At 45.9% G+C, this 19,659-nt stretch overlaps 3 protein-coding genes across 4 annotated transcripts; 1 reads left to right on the forward strand and 2 right to left on the reverse strand.

Moving 5' to 3' along the window:
- Positions 1–3,306: 3,306 nt before the first annotated feature.
- LOC117859103 (calmodulin calcium-dependent NAD kinase) lies at positions 3,307–5,174 on the reverse strand. The gene is made up of 6 exons (XM_034742289.2): positions 4,953–5,174; positions 4,801–4,859; positions 4,469–4,696; positions 4,220–4,349; positions 3,645–4,130; positions 3,307–3,552 (listed from the first exon to the last, which is right to left on the reverse strand). Exons 1-6 carry the CDS (start codon positions 5,055–5,057, stop codon positions 3,307–3,309), a joined length of 1,254 nt encoding a protein of 417 aa, XP_034598180.2. The 5' UTR covers positions 5,058–5,174.
- A 1,195-nt stretch (positions 5,175–6,369) lies between these two features.
- LOC117856760 (uncharacterized) lies at positions 6,370–12,029 on the reverse strand. Its single transcript, XM_034739144.2, has 7 exons — positions 11,758–12,029; positions 10,784–11,140; positions 10,281–10,394; positions 8,211–10,194; positions 7,614–7,729; positions 7,378–7,469; positions 6,370–6,863 (listed from the first exon to the last, which is right to left on the reverse strand). Exons 2-7 carry the CDS (start codon positions 11,106–11,108, stop codon positions 6,756–6,758), a joined length of 2,739 nt encoding a protein of 912 aa, XP_034595035.1. The 5' UTR covers positions 11,109–11,140; positions 11,758–12,029; the 3' UTR covers positions 6,370–6,755.
- A 2,951-nt stretch (positions 12,030–14,980) lies between these two features.
- On the forward strand, positions 14,981–19,442 carry LOC117857442 (uncharacterized). 2 transcript variants are annotated; one of them, XM_034740100.2, is made up of 6 exons: positions 14,981–15,300; positions 16,090–17,144; positions 17,233–17,400; positions 17,485–17,634; positions 17,720–17,860; positions 17,943–19,442. In XM_034740100.2, the coding sequence occupies exons 2-6, from the start codon at positions 16,181–16,183 to the stop codon at positions 19,268–19,270; spliced, it is 2,751 nt and encodes a 916-aa protein (XP_034595991.1). In that variant the 5' UTR covers positions 14,981–15,300; positions 16,090–16,180; the 3' UTR covers positions 19,271–19,442. The 2 variants fall into 2 exon arrangements, with proteins under 2 accessions (XP_034595991.1, XP_034595990.1); XM_034740099.2 differs by having other exon boundaries at positions 14,983–15,300; positions 17,934–19,442.
- Positions 19,443–19,659: the final 217 nt, after the last annotated feature.

A 19,659-nucleotide genomic window follows, 5' to 3' on the forward strand; every position in this document is an offset into this window, starting at 1 on the left:
TCTTTTTCCAAGCATTAGTACTGAAGAACGGTTCACCATGCTCCTAGACGCACTAGTTTATGATACTACATTTGTATCATTTTGTCTAATAACCTCTTCATACTTCTTGAAATACTTGTGAAGCCACTCTTTAGCCAGATTTTGCTCAAGTCAATGTCAATAAAGTTCCTGCACACCTTCTCATAAAAGAAGTCTAGGAAGTCAACTTTTGTTCTTGGATCAAGTATGCTGCAAATAATAAGGACCATATTGTAATTTCCATCCTAATACTTATCAAATTTTCTCTCCATTGTTTTTGCCAAATCTGCGATAACCTGATTCTTGTGCCATTCTGGACTATTTAGAGTTTGGTGGATACAACGCACATTATCCAGGAACATGTGGGAAGTAGCATATCTATCAGCTGAGAACGCCCTGTTAGTTTCTTCAAAAACTCCAAGGAACTTACCAATGGACTCAACTTTGCTAAACTCATCTTCAGTTGGAAATGGTTGTTGATTTGCTTTGGCATATCGCTTCAAAACGATCTTGTACTTTACTGCCTCCATAATCATAGCATGGGTTGAGTTCCAACGGTTGGGAACATCAAGGACTAAGCCAGCCTTTGCAGCAAGACATTCCCTTTGAGCTATCTCATTGAAATCCTGGATGCGCGATGGTGATGAGTTAATGTCCTAATCAGGTCTCTTATCAACTCTATCATAGCACTAGCAATATTTATACCACCTTGGATAAGAATGTTGAGTATATGAGCACAACATCTAACTAGAAGATGCTCACCACCAAATAACATGTCAGGCTTTCCACTTTCTTGCAAAAGGTCATAGGGTGCCTTGTTATTTGCTGCATTATCGAGTGTGATCGTAAAAATCTTCTCTTTGATTCCACAATCTGTCAGAACAGTTGTAATGGCTTCCTTAATAGCTACACTCGTATATGGATACTTCACATCCTTAAATGCAATTATCTTTTTCTTCAAAACAAAATTAGGGTCAATATAGTGGGTTGTCACACAAATATATCCCAACTTTTGGTTCGATGTCCAAAGATCAGATGTGAAGCATATGCGAGAGTTAAGACTCTGACGTTCACTTCATAATTTTGTCTTTGCTCTCTCAAACTTAGCAACACATTCATTATGAATCATTTGTCACCCTATGCAGCTAAATGCGGGTTGCAATGACTCCATCCAAGGCTCAAAGCCTTCATCGTCAAACTTATTGAATGCTACATCAGCTCTAACACACCATACAATCATCAAGTCACGACTTCTCTGCTGATTAAAGGTGAATGAACCATCTACAGGCTTTTTCTTCATTGTAGCGACAAATTTGTTCCAATCATCACTAGGGACTTTTGGGCAATACTCTGCAATGTGAGTTCGAAGGTTGTTTGTACCTGGTTTCCTGTTCGCAGTCAACTTTGTTCTGCAGTACTTGCAAATTACTTTTAGTATACCATCTATCTCGACCAATTCCGGCTCATAATACTCCCAGACCGGTGCCCTTCTATTTGGTGTTTGCAACGAACTGTTGTTGGTGCTCTCACTAGTACCAGAGGCCTCTAACCGATGAGAAGACATCTGTTTCAAAAAGGCATAAATGATAATCAGCAGCAATATCATACATATGAAATGCAATAACAGAAGCTAATAGTGATTGAATATATATTCTGATGAAAACAGAGTGCATGCACCAATCTCTAGTTTTTTCTTTGTGTATGCAGGCAACATGTTGTGCGACACGAACTAGGAGGAATAGTGCTTAGCATTGATATTAGCAAGGTCTGATATGTGTGTTCTGAATACTTTCCACCAGCACATCAAGCATCCACATTCAAATACTTTTCGTTCTAAATACTATTCTAATTGATGTTGTAATGCTACATGAACTAGAGCCGATTGGACGAATAAAAACAATAAGCTTCAGCAGGGGATCTGATTCCAGAGAACACACTGTTAAATAAACAAGCTAAGAACAGCTATGCACACAAGAACGAATAGGAATACAAGATTAGGAAACAGATCGTTAAGGAATCGGAGAGAAAAGGGAAGAGCATCTTGATCTCTCAAAGGGATCCCATGCTGGTGTGGTTCCTGAAACGGGATCTGTTGGCGTGCTAGTTGGAGGCGGACGGATTCGGGGTGTCGTCGGCAGGAGCGGCGGCGGGCGGCAGCGGCAGTGTCGCCTTTCTTGTTGGAGCGTGGCACCCTCAGCTCCTACACATGGGAGCGGATGCAGCGGCGGCGGCCGACGGCACCTCCCCTGCAGATTTGGCAAGAAGAAGAAGGTGAAGGGGTGATGCGGAGGAGATTGAGGAAGGGACTGGAAGGGGAGTACCTGAATATGCCGTTTTTTTTTAGAGAGCGGCGGGGCAGCGGCCGACGGTGGCGGCGGCGGTGGCGGCGCATCGCCTTTCTTGCGGGAGTGCAGTAACCCGCCTTGCGGGACTGGTGTGCACGGACGCACGGCACCCCGTCTTGCGAGGTCAACAAGGACCAGTTCCAACCTGCTCTCGACCCGCGCTTTCACTAGACCCGTCCGGCTCCGCCTCGCTAGCCTTTAAAACCCATTCTCACCCATCCTAACGAAACCCGCATAAACACCCGTCCTGAAATACCCATTTCACCCCGCCCCATTAGCAAGCCTATGATAGCCCAAGTCACTGAGTGGGAGGAGGCGTCAAATCACTCAGATTTTGTCCCGTCACCCTTAAAATTGAGAGACGAATTTAACCTTTCAAGCAGAGTTCAAGGACGAAATCACCCTGTTCAGTCGGAATGAAAAAGGTGCCGCGGGGAGCCAGCGAGCCTGGTATCTGGATGGCTGTGGCTCCCGTGTGGCTCGCGATCTCACGTTACGCAACCAGCAACCCCGCCGTTCTCCGCACGTACGTACGAGCGGTGCGCCAGCAGGCGGCAGGCGCGGACCGCGAAGCCGTGTCGTCCTCCGTCTGCTGCGGTGCGAGAGGATTCCAAGCGTTCGCCGCGGAGTTTTGCGGGGAAAGCGGGCGCCCAGAATCCCAGACGGATGGGCCGGAGCGGAGCGGAGCTACTCGCGCGCGGGGGTCGTGACATGACAACCGTGAACTTTAGCCAAAACTTGCCATTCGAGAAAGAGGAGAGAAATAAAAAGTTTTGGTTCATGTTCACGATCGTCGTATCATCTCTTTATTCCGCTCGAAAATTTGGGTTGGGTACAAAAGAGATTAACTAGCAGCTTAATTACACGACTAGTCCAGCAAAGCAGAACCTACGGGGGGAATTAGGCGAATCTGCCTTTGCAGGAGCACCCGCCCCGCCCGCGGCTACGGGGACGGGAAGCAGGCCTCGCTGTCGAGGATGGCCTCCTTGAGCTCCCGCTGTATGGAGGCCCTGACCGGCGACGCCACCAGGTCCTCCCACACCGACCCCGCGCCGCCCGTCGGGTGCCCGTCCGGGTACAGCTCGTGCACGCAGTTGGCCTCCTCGTTGATCCGGCTCACCCGGTCCAGCAGCCCGATCTCGTCCACGTCCACCAACAGCCGGCTGTCCTTGTCCTTCCAACCGATCAGCTGCCAAAAACCATGACTCAGATCGATCTCATGCATATTATCATCAATGGATACACACGGGACCTGATCGATCAGTGAAGTATCGGACGGACCTTGGCGCCGGCGATGGTGTTGGTGCTGTAGAGCCTGGCGTTGTCGACGAGGTCGCAGTACTTGCGGAACGCGCCGGCGAAGCGCTTGTGGGACTTGAGCTGCGAGTTCACCCGCACGGCTCTCCCGGAGATGATAGCTCGCCTGATGCCCCTGGCGACGGCGAGGTAGGCGTCGCAGATGATGCCGACGATCTCGATGCGGTACGGCTTCCTCGCCCGGGGCGCTCCCTGCTGCCGCCGCCGCTCTCCGTCGGCGTCGTCATCCTCCTCGACGGGCTCCCAGTACTTCTCGGTCGTCGTCCCGTCGGCGGCGACCTTGTAGCCGACGCCCATGCGGTACCGCTGCCGGTGCACGGACCGCGCCATGGCGATGGTCTGCATCACGAAGGGCTCCCACGACATGGTGCCGTCCATGATCACGTCCCGCCCCTCGTTCAGCGCCGTCACCAGCAGCGACGCCGCCGCGTCCGTCGACGACTGGTGCACCTGGGGATCGGTGGCAGGCATGTGTGTGCATCAACTCAACTGGCCAGTGGTTGCCGAAAGAGATCGAGCAGTCGTCTGGACGCGCGTACCAGCTCGGCGGTTTGCAGCATGTCGTTGTGATGACCTCGCGAGCTGATGGCTTGGTAGATCACGTCCGACTCCTTGAACGCGTCGGCCTCCACGAGCACGGCGTTCGCCCTCGCGTCAGTCCAGAACACCCTGCACGTACGTACACGCACGGCGCATCACACGGTTGTGAAACATGATGTCACTGATGTTGCCGAGTCTGCCACTGATATGTATTGGTGACAGAGAATCGGAGCGAGAGGGAGACTAACTCCTTCATGATCTGCTTGAGCACGGTGCTCTTGCCGGCCCCCATGCCGCCGCCCATCAGGAGCAGCACCGGGCTGCGGTCGCTGTGCGCGGCGGGGACCATCACGTCCGTGCCCGGCCGGTTCTCGTGGTGGTGGCAGCTTATCCCGATGGCCCTCAGCTCCTCCACCAGCGTGCTGAACAGCCTCGTCACCTTCAGCTCCCGCGTCACCCTCTCGAACCTCATCTTCCTGTTGCCCCCCAATCAAGGTTAATTTGCTAGGCAAGATTCTTTCCTCGAATAGAATTATTTTACCATCGACCGACTACTCCTGTGTTAACGGTAGTTAATTACCTGGTAGCCTCCATTACCATTCTTCTGAGTTTTCTTCTAGGCTGCTCGTGGGTCAGAACCTAGGAATGCAGGTGAACCGAACGAAAACATTAGGATACACAGAAGATTATTTCAATGGCGAAGCACTAGAATTCTGGTGGATCGATACATACCTGCGTGATTATGTGGGTTGCAAATTTCCAATGGAAGGAGAAGTAGCCGAGAATGCACTTGTCGAGCTCCTCGATGAGGCGCACGAGCAGGGCGTCCGGGTTCATCTTGTTGTGGAAGAAGGCGAGCAGGTTCTGCTCGTAGCCCTCGGTCTTCTTCAGGTAATCGTACGACAGCGTGCACAGGTGCGGGCACTCGTTCAGATCTTCGAACCCGATTTGCGTCGCTGAAAATTAACATTACGACCAATCAAAACCAAAAGGGCAAATAATTGACATGAATGGAAAATTCGTGCCTCAGCTGACTCTTTTTTCGCAGGATACTTCAATTAATTGACATGAATGAAAAAAATTCAAAAGCAAATATGACGCCATTCGCCGTTCGTCAATGCAATAACGTAGGCAAGAAAGTAATGGCAGGCCCGAACGGTTGCGCGCGCGTACCGACGTAGTGCCCGAAGGTCTGGATCTCGTGGACGCGGCCGCCGGCGGACACGAGCAGCAGCGGCACCACCGGCTTCGGGCGGCGGTCCGTCACCGCGTCTTCCTCGCCGCGGCCGCTGCCATCGGCCGCGTCGCGGAGGAGATCGGGCGGTACGATCGGGCGCAACATGAGCCCATCTACAGGGAGGAGCTACGCGGCGTCGCCTGCGATGGGTGGCCGATGACCGGGAGGGACCTGGGGGAAATGCGCCTCCGCTTCGCCACGGAGATGCGAGCTTGAGGCCAGAATCGAGAGAGAGGGAGGGAGGGTCGGGAACTCGGGATCCAGCGCAGCGGCTGCGGAGGTGGTGGTGGTGGAAGGAGCGGAGCGAGTGCATGCATGGGATGGGCCCCGGCGGCACCCGGCAGCTGAATAGCTGATCGATTGCTGGGCCCATGCTTGTTCGTACCACCAAGAAGCCGTGCGGCCATGCGGGGAACGCGGCGCGGAGGCAACATGCTCGTTGGCACCAACAAAGCCTATTCACCTGAATGGCATGCAGCAAAGCCGTCAGGTTCAGCAGCCGCAAGGTGGTCACCAACCAAACACTGGGACCTGTGTATCACGTAGAATAGCCTTCGAAATATGCATACAAAATACGAGCTTTGTTAATATATGAGTGGTACTACTTTCCTTTTTTATCCTTATTAAATAGATTTACACATAATTAAAAGAGCACTATAGTAATTTTTATTACTATTTTTTACTTGATCCCACCAAATTGGTACTCCTGGTTCTTTCTTTGTGTCCATCGTTCGATTTCGCCGGTTACTATTTTTTACTTGATCCCACCAAATTGGTACTCCTGGTTCTTTCTTTGTGTCCATCGTTCGATTTCGCCGGATGAACGGCACTCTAAAATTTCTCACAAAATACATCTTTCAATTCAGGAAATAATAAAAAGAATTCAGCTTTCAGCCGAACAGGAAATGACAGTGGCGAAAAATAAATCTTATTTCAAGGAAGTATTAATTAACAGTTGTACAATTGTACCGTTCTGTCAGTACCTTCCTATATTTACAGATCGACGGGATATCACATAGCGCCTCATCCCATCACAAAAATAATAGCAAATCATATGTTAATACAACAAGGTGATGCTATAACTGAGACCCATGACTCAGCAAAGAACGGCATCCTAACATCTGAACATACCAAGAATGATAATGATAGCGGCAGCGGCGCCTTTTCAGACGAAAATACAGCCGATCCGTAGCCATGGCACATCAACTGACTGGCATTTTCCCCATTAAGGTAACTAGCATGATGGACAGAAATCTCCATATCTTGGTACTGCTCTCAGGTCTCTGAGTCGTTCTGTTCTAAGAACGAAGTAGCTCTCTTTCTCTTAGCTTCATACTCAGCTCTTCTTTTGATGGTAGCTTCCATTCACCCTTCATGGCAGCAGACCACCATGCTTTCAGCTCATCCTAGAAAAAGTTAACATAGAATTTGTCATATATTCCTGATGGTGGGACCTGTGCGAATGGAAGCAAAGATATTTGCGAGAATTCTGAAGTATTTGCTATGGTATGATGGTATCTATCATGTGCCTTTTTCTGTTATCCATAATTTGCCAGGTAAGGAATTAATACCTTAGTCCGTTACAGATTAATGCTTATTTTATTAGTACCTAACTGCAATAAATTTCACTGATTTTGCTACACATGTTTCAATAGAAAATTCAACAAACCTAATATTACTTTGAATAATATCATTTGACGTGTAGAAATTCTAGAGACAATTCAGGAAAAATAAGTGTTTGCCACTGATTCATGCATTAAGGGACAATTATAGCTTCGAAAAATAAACCTGGTTGCATCAAGGTTGGCTTAGAAATTCTGAATGCAGTGCTGCTGTATTTGGTAAACCTTCAGTTACCACCCAACTACGACAATCAAAACATCGAATTTATGTAAAGTGACATTATAATCCAAGCATTACCTCGTGGAAGTCGTGGTTGGATACAAAGCGAGAATCTACTTGACAGGTTGAATTTCTGATCGTTACCGAAAGGCGATTCCTATCCAGTGCTCCTGTAAGACAAATACATATCATCCACTCTCCTTTTTCATTTAACTATTTTTTCATTCTTTATTTTTAAGACAATACATTTTCTCTGCAAGAATCATCATGTTTTAGTCCAATCATCAAATTAAAACAGCTTTTTAGTCATTTACCATTCAGGCGAGCAACATGGTATCCAGTGCCACCCAATGCTTCCTCCCATTTACCAAATCGTAGTCGCACAAAAAAGCCATCTAAGGTAGTGTGCATGATTGGTGATCTCAGCCATCTGTCAATCAACACAAAAGAGGATTACCCATCAGCTTTCCAGTTCTTATGATCTTCCCTAACTTAAGCATAGTTTCCAGAGTCAACAACCCTGAGGCATATCCCTGTTTATGGTTGCGAAGTCCTAACTGATTTCCTTAGAAATGTGATTCATGCAATTTTTTCTCCACTGTAGATGAAAAACAATAAAATGGCCTTGTGTGCTCTTAAGATAAGGTCGAGTTCTCTGGTCATTTTTATGGTTATAAACCAGGCAGTAGATAACAACAAACTAAATACAAGGTAACAAGGCTGTCTAACAGTATATATTTGCCCACTGTAATGTTCCCTGACATCATTATGTACATGTTCCCTGTCTTATGAGGAGAACGTATTATGAATCAAGTATACATATTCTTCATAAAAAAAATGTATGTGCTTCCTAGAATGCAGAATTTTAACCAACAGAATTCAAAGGTGGTCCCAAATATCCTGTGGAGTACCTTATTATATCCGAGCGAGACAAGCGAAGCCTATGTAAGGCTCCAAAAACAACACTTGATTCATCACAGGCAACATTGGGCATAATGCCATAAGGTACAATTTGCTTGTTATCTGGCAGACCAGCCATAACATCTGAGCTGCCTTCCTCCAATTCTATTCTTCTTGTATCAATATCTTCGGCCCATGTGTTCACTTGTAAATTATGCTGAGGAGCAGCTGTGCTCCCTCCATGATCCTGATGCTTGTGCTCAGACATGTTTCCTCTTAATTCTTCGTTACTTTGTTCCTTACCTTTGTCATGTGCCCACAAAACTATTCTTCCATTTCCACTAGAAGATTTATGAGTTTCCTGTCCCGCCTCTAGCTCATCACAGCTATTGTAACTAACAACAAAAGAGTTTGTTTTGTGGTTATTCAGTTTGGGCATTCCACGATCACATGCGATAGCCAACCTTACTGCAGAGGTCTTTGCATGTCTAAGTGCATCCAATCTCTTTGCAAAAACAGAAGCCATTGTTTCAGATTGCTTAGGTTCTTCTGGAGGCATTGCTGGATATTTACTACTTGTTGCACCATCGCTGCTTCCTCTGCTAGTGAGGTTTTGTGCACCGTTTAATTCCTTCTCTGCATTAAAATTTTGAAGAGATGGACAATACAATTTGTCACCCACAGCGTTTGGATTAACAGCACTGTCTGCATTGCATGGTGTTGCCTCCATCACTTCCAATGATGTTTTTGGCAAAAGCCGACTTACCCACAAGCTTTCCCCAAAACCACCTTTATTTCTTGTTGCATCATTTGAGCAACCGACAGTGCACTCATTTTGTTTTTCTTCTAGAGATTTAGAACAAAACTGACTGGAGTTCGGCAGTTTCATATTTCTTTCTAGTCTCGTTGGGAAAATGTCGATTTGATTATGAAAATTTCCTTTACTGCCACCAGAAACCATTTGTAAGCGTTCAGCAGCTAAAGTCTCAGCAGTCACATTAATAGTTTCTCTGCCCATGCCAATTTGTTTGTCCAACACAGAATTGCTATTATTTAGTTCCAGGGCCAGTCTATTGGAAACATGTCCGGTGCCTAATTGATGGCAGTTATTTCTTGAAGTTATCATAACATTACGAGTATACAGAGACTGGAAGAGTGAATTGAAGCCAACAGAGTGCATAGGAATGCCACTGTTGTTTTGAAGTGGCAGGGGAGGTGCAGCAGATCCTTCTCCTGTACTTGCTGAAAACTTCTGATCAAGTGGAACGGCAGCAGTGGCTTCATCAAGCATGGGTAACCCATTTGTGAGTGATGACATCCAGTTAAAGAAAGAGCTACCACATTTTTCCAGTAAACCTGAGCAAGAACTCTCATTGTCTCCCCTTCTAAATCTTTTGTTTCCAAATGGCAGCTTGGCTTCAGAACATTGCGAATGCTTCCGCTTTGGCGCCTTTGTACTCGTACAGCTCTCTATGCTCTCATTGCTGTCATCACTCTCCTTTGTATTGCTAACAAAATTGCTGTCATTGTATATAACTTTTTCCTTGCCCTTCTCAAGCTTTCTGGCATCAACTCCAGGTGCTGACTCGCATTTTTCAACAGCATTGACAGCAGATGCTGACTCCCCTCTCGCAACAACAGGCTCATCCTTATGGCTTTCCTGCAGAACCGGGTCTTGGTGCTTGCCATGAGAATGAATGGCTGGAACATTACTAATTAGATCGCTATCATTGCCCAGAGTCTGAACATTTCTGTTACCTACGAAACCTACCAATTTGCCTGAGAACTCTCCTGCATCACATGAAATTCCTAAGGAAGAAGGTGGCAATGCATTCTCTGTGTTCTTTGGCAACATAGAATCTTTCTGACAAACTGCTTTTATTAATCGAGCACGCCACGCATTAGTTGCCCAAGATCTTTCATTATGGACTGTGGTTGCACAGTAAACCTGGTTTTCTGAAACACTAGCCATGACTTCTTTTCTGGAAGGTGAACCTGTAAAATGGCATGATAAATATTTTATTCACAAACAAAACAAATTAGATTTTTCTTAATTGATTTTACAAAACGTTGAGTATTACTGTGGGAAGCATCCTCGCAACGTCTTGTTGGACAACTACCCACTTTCATGTCCTCTGGCTTATCCATGCAGCAGTTTTCAGACCCTTCTTTCCCTTCGTTCATAACATTGATCCCTTCACAGCATTCCAAAAGTTTAGCTTTCAATAAAGTAATCACTGAGGGAACTTATTACCTTCTTTTATCCTATTTGGACTATACATACATATAGATTACATGGTAGATGAAATTTCAAAGTAAATGCAACAGATGCTAGGTAACAGAGTTCCCTAACAAACCTTAAAAAGGAGAAGAGTCTTAGCTTCATGTCAGAGGTGCAATTTGTTCTGACTATATTAATAGAATGCCTATTCATTGAACTGGACCTTTCTAACATGATGAGCAGCTAACTAGACCACCAAAGAGTTGCCAAATGCATATCTTTGGGCCAAAAGGAAAAAGAACACACAAAGAATTGTCTTCAAACGACTAGCTTACTGAATTAGATTTTGTCTTTTAGACTTACTTGAATCTTGCTCATGCGATCTCATAGACGTAGATCGTAGGGCATCAAGGGTAGCAATTCTATTTGGGTTAGCTGTTACTCTCACTGAGCTGTCACTGCGAGTCCGTAGTTGTGATGGCATCTTTTCTGACACCTCTAGGTTATCATATATGTTATCACTGCTCTTTGCACCACCAGCACCACTTTGTTGGGGTGAAGATATTACTATGCTCAATGTATCTGCATTCCAGCGAAGAGAAGCCTTCCTAGTGCTTAGGCTGGATGCTGCAATTTTAATGCTCAAACCCTCATCCGGAGACCACACCAGCTCAGAAAGGGGGCTCATGCCGAATTTGTGGACTGCATTTACACCTGCACCTGAATGTCAACAAAATAGGCCTTCAGAACTATATATAATATGAAGGGTTCTGAATATTATATTATATAATATATAGTTTTTTCGGCATAAAGAAAAGTCCGTGAAGTAAGATAACAAATGGCTAGAACTACAAAGAGCAAGTGAGCATGGATATGTTCTCTATATAGGCACAGAATTTTTTTCCCACTTGCATGTTGCAAAGGCATACTGCCTACTGGTATATACATTTGATTAGATGTTGCAGCCACCAAGAGCTTAGTTCTTTCTCAGTAGGAGCCATACAAGAAACATTGCATTTGATAAAGTAGCTGCAGAAACTTTTTATGATCTTGATCTTTCCTCTAGCAGAGAATATTTACAGCACCACTGGCAACAAATTAACAGTAGGCGAATACACCGACCATGACGTGAGAAACACACGCACCCACCTTACAAAAAAAGGAAAGCACCATCTACATCCAATCTTGATTGTTTTTATATTGAAAAAATTACAGAAAGGAACGGTGAAAGCTTTACCGAAAGCGGAGACCTACCAAAGACATCAGCATTTCAGCAACCAAAAAAGAGCGGCAAATTAAGTAATGATCTATGATGCGCAAGACAGCAACATCCGCACCTCCGGGAGTAGCGAGCCACTACTCGTCGGGTGCTGGGAACACCACGCGGCACACCAGAGGAGAGCGGCCGGCCTGCCTCTCGCGCGCGCACGCCACCGGCGGTGCGGGTGCGGCCACGAACCACGGCCTGCGAGGCGGTAGGGGTCTTGGCAGGCCGGGATCGCGGCGGAGGGCGGGCAGGGGGCGCGGCGCGGTGAATCTGGGAGCGGCGGCCAAGGAGGAGTAGGAGGAGGAGAGCAGGAGCAGCATGTCCGCACAGCCGGGGGACTGAGGGCAAATGTGTGCGGCGGAGGGGAAGACTTTGTTGCATGCGAGGGCGCCACCGCGGGGGACATGAGGCGGAGGCTGCTCCACGTAGAGGTCGCGCGGGACACAGTGCGCCGGTGCGCCGGGTCTACCGGTCCAGGGAGGGTGCTCGGGGAGCCCCCCAGCGAGGCAGCGACGCCGCTCGTCTCCGCTGCCCACGAGCGGCCGTGATGCGGGCGGAGCGGAGATCGGGCGGCCGTGGCTCCTCGCGCCGGCGGATCGGCGGATGCTGACCGCCGGATGGATGGAGGGTGGCGGGCTTTGATGAGATGATGAGCTGTCCGTCTCGTGGTAGGCCAGTGGGAGACGGGGACGGGATTGGGATTGGGTTGGGAATGCGATGGGAATGACGGGACGTGACGGCGGCGAACAGAGGGAAAGGATAGGAGGGATGACAGGATGACCGGATGAATGATGATTATGATGCAGTGCCCCTGCTAGGGAGTAGGGACGTGGCATCGTGGAGTAGATATATTGGATTGTGGCTAAAGAAAGTCCGCGTTTTATAGGTAGCTTGTGGCCTAAATTTAAGATCTAGATATGTTTAGGGGGTGTTTGGATACGAGGTGTTAAACTTTAACAGTATCACATCGGATGTTCGGATGCTAATTAGAAGAACTAAACATGAGCTAATTATAAAACTAATTGCAGAACCCTGTGCTAATTCGCGAGACGAATCTATTAAGCCTAATTAATCCATCATTAGCAATTGGTTACTGTAGCACCACATTGTCAAATCATGGACTAATTAGGCTTAATAGATTCGTCTCGTGAATTACACTCCATCTGTGCAATTAGTTTTGTAATTAGCCTATGTTTAATACTCCTAATTAGCATCCAAACATCCGATGTGACAGGTGTTAAACTTTAACACATGGTTGCCAAACAGGCCCTTAGAATGGAGGATTTTAAAGAAAAATCATTAGCTTGTAGTCTAAATTTAAGATATGTTTAGAATGGAGGATTTTAAAGAAAAATCATAAAATCAAAAAATAGAGAAATGGAAGCTAGAGGAGTGTTTGCAATGAAGGTGGCAATTTCTTTCCTCTGGAACACCGCGGCTAACTGCCCATTTTGCATACAACAACAACAACGTAGCCTTTCTAACTGCCCATTTTGCATGATTGAAAAAAATACTCCAATCCCTCTTCCTTTGCATATGTCAAGGAAAAACCATATATTTAGACATCTTTACATTTTTTATTTGTGACGACGTCCCTCGTACTATACCGACTTTCATGTTGGTACAATCCTAAGAATATACAACATGAGGCAAATCCCAAAGGGTAGGAACCCTTAATCGCTAGTTTACCAAACTCTATCTAACGTATCTTGTGAAAGTAAGATTTAGTATTAAATTCATTTTAATTAAAAAACAAAAGTAGTTCAAATCAGAGCACTGCACCTATTATTTGTTAAATTTTCTTTGAAAACAGACATGATTAGCTAGTTTATCCTGTGAGGTCTGTGTTCCACTTATTTGAATCAAGCCACTTCTTCGAAAACCTTTTTTATAAAGCGTTTGCATTCTTCTTTTTTCAACAAACAAAGTTGAAGTTTTGCCATAAAATTCCCAATAGAACGTTGAACGAATAGTGGTGTTGAGTTTATTAGTTGTTTTGGTGTTTGAACTGGAGTCTAGGGGAGAAGTCTCACCTCCTAGTTGCTCGGTTTTCGGATTCAGATTCCCCCAAAACTGGACCCACTTTTGTTTTTTATGTTTTTTCTTCTGATAATTTTCTTTTTGACAAGTTCATGGGAGGAGTCCCAACCTGAATTGATTTACCACGGATTTCAGCAAGCTGGTAATGGAGGATGCATGGCACTATAAGTACATTATTGGGAGAAGTCTCTTTTCATGAACCATAACCATCAAACGCCCCTTGTTATCTTGAAAAATACCAAATATTGTTGACCACCTCCTTTTAAAAAGAACTATTGTTGACCACCATGTGTGGCGGCTGCTCTATTTCGTATTTTCAATTTGCAATACCACCTACCATATTTTCTTTTTGTCATAGCTAGCCCTCATCTTAGAGCGGGACCACGAATCTTGAAGAAGTTTATTACAAACTGCTAGTATAACGAGGCAATATCGAGGAGATTGATTTACTCAACTGGAATGTATATGGACATGATTCTCTAAACACAACTTTGACTACCAACTTAATTACGAAAAGTATGTTTTTTTAGGAAATACACACATACCATTAAAGCGTTCAAACTAATTATATACAAATTAATTAGTGATAAAAATTTAGTGCATTGCCTACCATGTTTGAGTTGTCACGGGTGAATTTATTTCAGCACATAACCGGACTATTCTTCAATGTTATGCGACCATCAACAGCAAGGCGCACGGTAACTTCGTCAATATTAATGTACCATGTCAATCTCAAGATGTGAGTAGTATAGAAAAACTTATCAAACACCCCATAAAAGCTTTGTTAGAAATAGAAGAGGGAAAACATTCGGATCAAATATGACTCGACCAAAGATTTAGTAACCACAATGAAGATAAATGATGCGACAAAATCAAATGAAGGATGAAACATGGCAAGCGCGCACCGTGTGACCCGAGCGCGGGATTGCGGAATTTGGTTTCCACCTTTTGTCTACGGCCAACGTGGAGCTGGTTAACCAGTAATACCATCATCGTCTCTTTTGTTTGTGCAAGCGTAGCCATGGTGTTACGTTATGGGAATATACTTCGCTGAGCGAGGGCTAACCACGATTTCAACGCACGCTAATGACTCGCCCAAATTCCTTTGTTTATCCATCGAGGCGACGTCACTTCTCCGCGGGCCTACGGGGCCCCGGAGCATTCAACGGACCTACTCTGCTCATCCACGTCCGCAAGCGCACCCGAGAGCTCAACCACCGAGCCGCGCCTTTCGGCCGGGGCCGGCTCGCGTCGCTGTCCGGGGCGGCCCCGGCGTGGCGACGCCACCGCCCTCGGCGCCGCCACCCCCTCTCCCCCCGCTTTCGCCTTTGGCTCCTTCCGGGGATGGGGAATCGACCGAAAATACTTATATGCAGAGAGCGAGCTGGGGAGGCAGCAAGTGGTCGGTGCTCGCCACCTTTCTGCCGAATCGTCGCCTAATACTACCGCCAGCTTAGCTAGTTAGCAGCGAGCCTTTTTGGCCGCTGCTCCCGACAAGATCGGCCTCCCGACGTCGTGCTCCTGCGGTCGCAGATCGGGATCTCGCGACTCGCGAGGCTGAATCATCCTCCAGGTGAGTTCTTGCTGGTTCATGACTCCATGGCGCAGGTTTCTGTTAGTTCTCTCGGCTGGCTCAGCTCTCAGCTTGGGAGTTTTCTGGACCGAGCCTAGCTCTGCTGTTTTCTGTTCCTTGTGCTGCGTTAGATGATGATGATAGCGGTTAGCTACTTGAGAATTTTGTTGGAAATTTGCAGCCCGTTCTGTTGGCTGGGATCATTCTTTTGAAACGAGTTGACTGGAATCATTCGAATTCTAGCTTTGGTTTCTATGGGATTTATGGCTGACTTTAGGTGGTTCTGTTACTTCTGTAGAAAGAATTGCTTTGAATTCGACGGCAAAAAAAAAATACCTCCGGACGTGTTTCGGCCTACTCTTCAGATCAATCTCCCTTTTCCGAGTTACTTGTCAAACCAATTCTCACGCTCCGTGCTGTTGTCCTTGCAGCAAAATTTGTTGCGTTATTTCGTTATTTCTGATTCGTGTGGCATGATTGTTGTGTATTTACTCTCACTTTGCAAAATTCTCTTGGTCCTGGGTATCTGTCAATTGCCACAACGTTTGGTACAGGACGCTTTTAATTTATGTTTTCTGGTGGTTCCCAGCCTGGTGTTTGGGCTCCCTGCCTTTTCTCCACCAATGATTAGCTTTAATAATTCATCAAAATGTTATCAATGCCTCAATCGTACTCAACTTTGATGTCAACAGCCCATAAGCACTTTTAAATTTTATCAGGCAGTAGGTGTTAGATACTTCTAAGATTTAACTCACATCTTGCTCATTAACTTCGTTTGTTTCCTTGTAGACATCCTACTTCAACGCCAGTCATCTCTGGGGCTTTGGCCAGTCTTCACAGATTGGAGCAACCGTTCTGAAGATTTGACCCACCATTGGAGATGGGTACAAGGGTGCCAATCTTACGCCGAGTATCGAGCGCACTGTCCACAGCATTGCTGGAGTGGATCTTGATGCTGCTGCTGTTCATTGATGCAGTTTACAGCTTCTTGGTCACTAGATTCGCCCGTTTCTGCAGACTACCGGCACCATGCCCTTTCTGCTCCAGGCTTGATCACGTCCTGGGCAATGAGAAACCATGCTTCTATAGGGAATTGATCTGCAAAACTCACAAGTCAGAGATTTCATCCTTGGCCTTCTGCCACCTCCACCAGAAGCTTGCAAGCGCCCAAAGTCTGTGCGAAGGGTGCTGTGAGAAAACAAGCGATGATGAGATAGCAGATGAGCCTGTGATGGATGTCAATGAACTCGATAGTAATCAAAGGAATGATGTTGTGAGGAATTCCAATCCTACAAGAATTTGCTCATGCTGTGGACAACATTTTAAACAACGGAGCGTACCCTTGGCCTATAGAAAGATTGCAGAACTAGAACATACTGAAGCTGTTGGCTCACCAAAGATTTACACGGATTATTCTGTAGCTGGTCAAGTGCATGAGTCTTTGGAACCTAGAGATATTTATCACCAGAGTGATTATACATCTCATGAGAGAGACAGTCTTCTACAGATGACATCCGACTCCGAGGTTGAGGTTCCTTGTGCCCATGATGTGAAAAGTTCACACTCTTGTGAAGCCAGTGCAGTGGAGGAAGACTTGCAAGAAGATGCAGCTTGTGAACAGCCCGTTCTTCCTTCCCCTGAGGCGATCAAGGAATCTGAAAGAAAGGTTGAGGCGGAGCTTAATGTTACAGACACCCACGATACATCCTCGACGTGTCCTGGTACAGATGGCCATCCTGATAGCAGAACTGATGGGGATCGGATGGAAGAGAAGGAAAGCTTATTGACGAAATGGGCATCCCAGCATGTTCCCATACTTGTTAAAGAAGATTCATGTTTAAAAGGTATTTTGTTTCACAAACTCGGGCAATTACATATACTGCCACTTCTTTTCAATTGATAGATTCTATAATAGGGTAAATAATCATGCAGATGCCGATATCTCACAACTTCCAGCTGCAGCAAGTGATGAGCTACCTCAGACTCGTGGTGAAACTGAACCATCTCAGAGCACAAATGAAGGCAACACTGACCCATTCAGATCTCAGTTCACAATACTAGAAGAGCACTATGCTGTTTCAGGAGAAAGAAATATAAACGGTATGCTTTCTTGATTCTTGACTGTACGAATGAGAATGCTATTTTGCATCTCTCCATCTAATCCCAAAACAACAAATTTATTAGATAATCTGGAACTAGTTCATGGGCCAGAAAATACTGGCAGATCAAGTGGTGAGTTTCCCCAGAGAAGTGTGTCAGCGACTGATCTAGATATAACTGAATTGGCACCACAGAACACTCAACATGTTGCTTCAGAAGACGCACATGTTAAAGGTTTGCCCCTTTCTTTCTGAATTTAACGTTTATACACATTTGCTAACTTAGTCTAATTAAAGGACTTATCTGTTACCCCTGTCAGATGATCGCGGGGATATCTGTGTTTCACAAGCTGGTGCTGATTTCGAAACAACTGGTGAAGTTGAAGGTTGTATTAAGAAAATTGAACCCATAGGTGACATGGGGACACATAAACTGGTAGTCCAAGATCCTTCTGATAAAGGTTAGTCAGCAATGCTTTCTGTCCAACACCAATTTTTAAAGTCAGTCCTTACGTTAACTACTGTTTTGCTCAGATTGTGCAGATGAACCTCACATTCCAGCAGCCGCTGTTAAATCAGGTGGTGAAGTTTCTCAAGATCATGGTACCATTGAGGGATACCCCAAAACAAGTGAAGCCATTGTTGAAAGAAGGCCATCTCTAAATACTCAGATTAGCATGAACGAAGCCTACAGGCTTGCCATTGGCAGCAAGAGTAGCTTGCCATCCCCTACCTTGACGGATGTGATCCTCGGGAAGGACTCTACTTCTAGCATAAACGAAGAATTAAGGTTACTGTTATCACAGCTCTCAGCTTCCAGGGGGCTCGAGGCACCATGGGTCGATCCAGGCCCTAGCCCCCGTGCATATGGACGTGGTGATGAGCTGGTAGTGCAGAACATTACCAAAAGAATTTCACTGGAGAGAGATGCATCCGGTTTGGAATCTCTAGACGGAAGCATTGTTAGCGAGATGGAAGGTGAAAGCGCCATTGACCGGTTGAGACGACAGGTTGATCTTGATCGAAAATCGATACACCTGCTCTGCAGGGAACTTGAAGAAGAGAGGAATGCCTCGGCCATTGCTGCGAGTCAGGCATTGGCTATGATCACCAAGTTGCAGGATGAGAAGGCTGCAATGCAGATGGAAGCTTCACATTACCAACGGATGATGGAAGAACAAGCAGAATATGACAGCGATGCACTTGCAAAAGCTAACGAGTTGCTCGCTGAGAGAGAGCAGCAAATAGAGGAACTGGAAGCTGAGCTTGAAAACTATAGGAGACAGTATGGAGGTGAACCAATAGAGGAACAAGCCAAAACCCCCTTTAAACAAGAAAATGCTGTTATAGCTTTCCTCGAAGAAGGCGGTCTTGAAGTTCCTATGATTAACACACCAAGGGGCACAAATTCTTTGGTGAGTTTTGAAGAGGAGAGAGCGTATATAGCCTCTAGTTTGAAAAAGTTGGAGCAGAAGCTTCAATCCTACTCCAACAGCAGCACTTCTGACGATTTATCCACTTCAGATGCTATAGAGGATGATCTCTCGAACGAAGCATCTGTTGCCGAAGACAGCTGGTTAAATCGTCAGGATAGCTCAAGGGAGACAGAGCATACTTCCTCGGGTAAGGGAGACAGCTCATCGGTATTGAATGGGGAGGTTGATCTAACCACGGTTCAGAAAGAGATTGCAAGCTTGAACAGAAGACTGAAGACGCTTGAAGGAGACCGGAATTTTCTTGAACATAGCATAAACTCCCTCAGAAATGGCACCGAAGGTTTGGTGTTTATACAGGAGATTGCTTGCAACCTGAGAGAACTGCGGGCAATTGCTACTGACAAGAAAGATAGCCTGCTGCAACATGTGCAATAGATTCCAACTCAACACGTGCATTGTGCATTTTTGTATCATTAATTAAAAGAAATTCTTATTGTAATTAGGGTGCCAGGTACTCTTGTAATTATTTCAAAGGAACTTCCAAAAAGAAGGCTTGTACCTACAGGAGGCAGATCTTTCTTTGCAAATGACAAAAAAAATGTGGACACGACCTGGTAGTGGTAGACTTTCGCAGTACCTGTTCTCCGGGTTCCAATTTTGCATCACACAGACTGAAAACACCTTGTCATGTAGTTCCAACACAGATGCTGCAAAATCCCATCACGCCTCCACCTTACCCAGGCACTTGATCATGCCCAGAACAGCCTCACTGAAGCAAGAACTACAAAGTTCCGCAACAATGGGTGGGGCAGCGATTTATCTGC

Source organism: Setaria viridis, chromosome 5 (assembly GCF_005286985.2).
Source record: "Setaria viridis chromosome 5, Setaria_viridis_v4.0, whole genome shotgun sequence".
Taxonomy (NCBI): domain Eukaryota; kingdom Viridiplantae; phylum Streptophyta; class Magnoliopsida; order Poales; family Poaceae; genus Setaria; species Setaria viridis.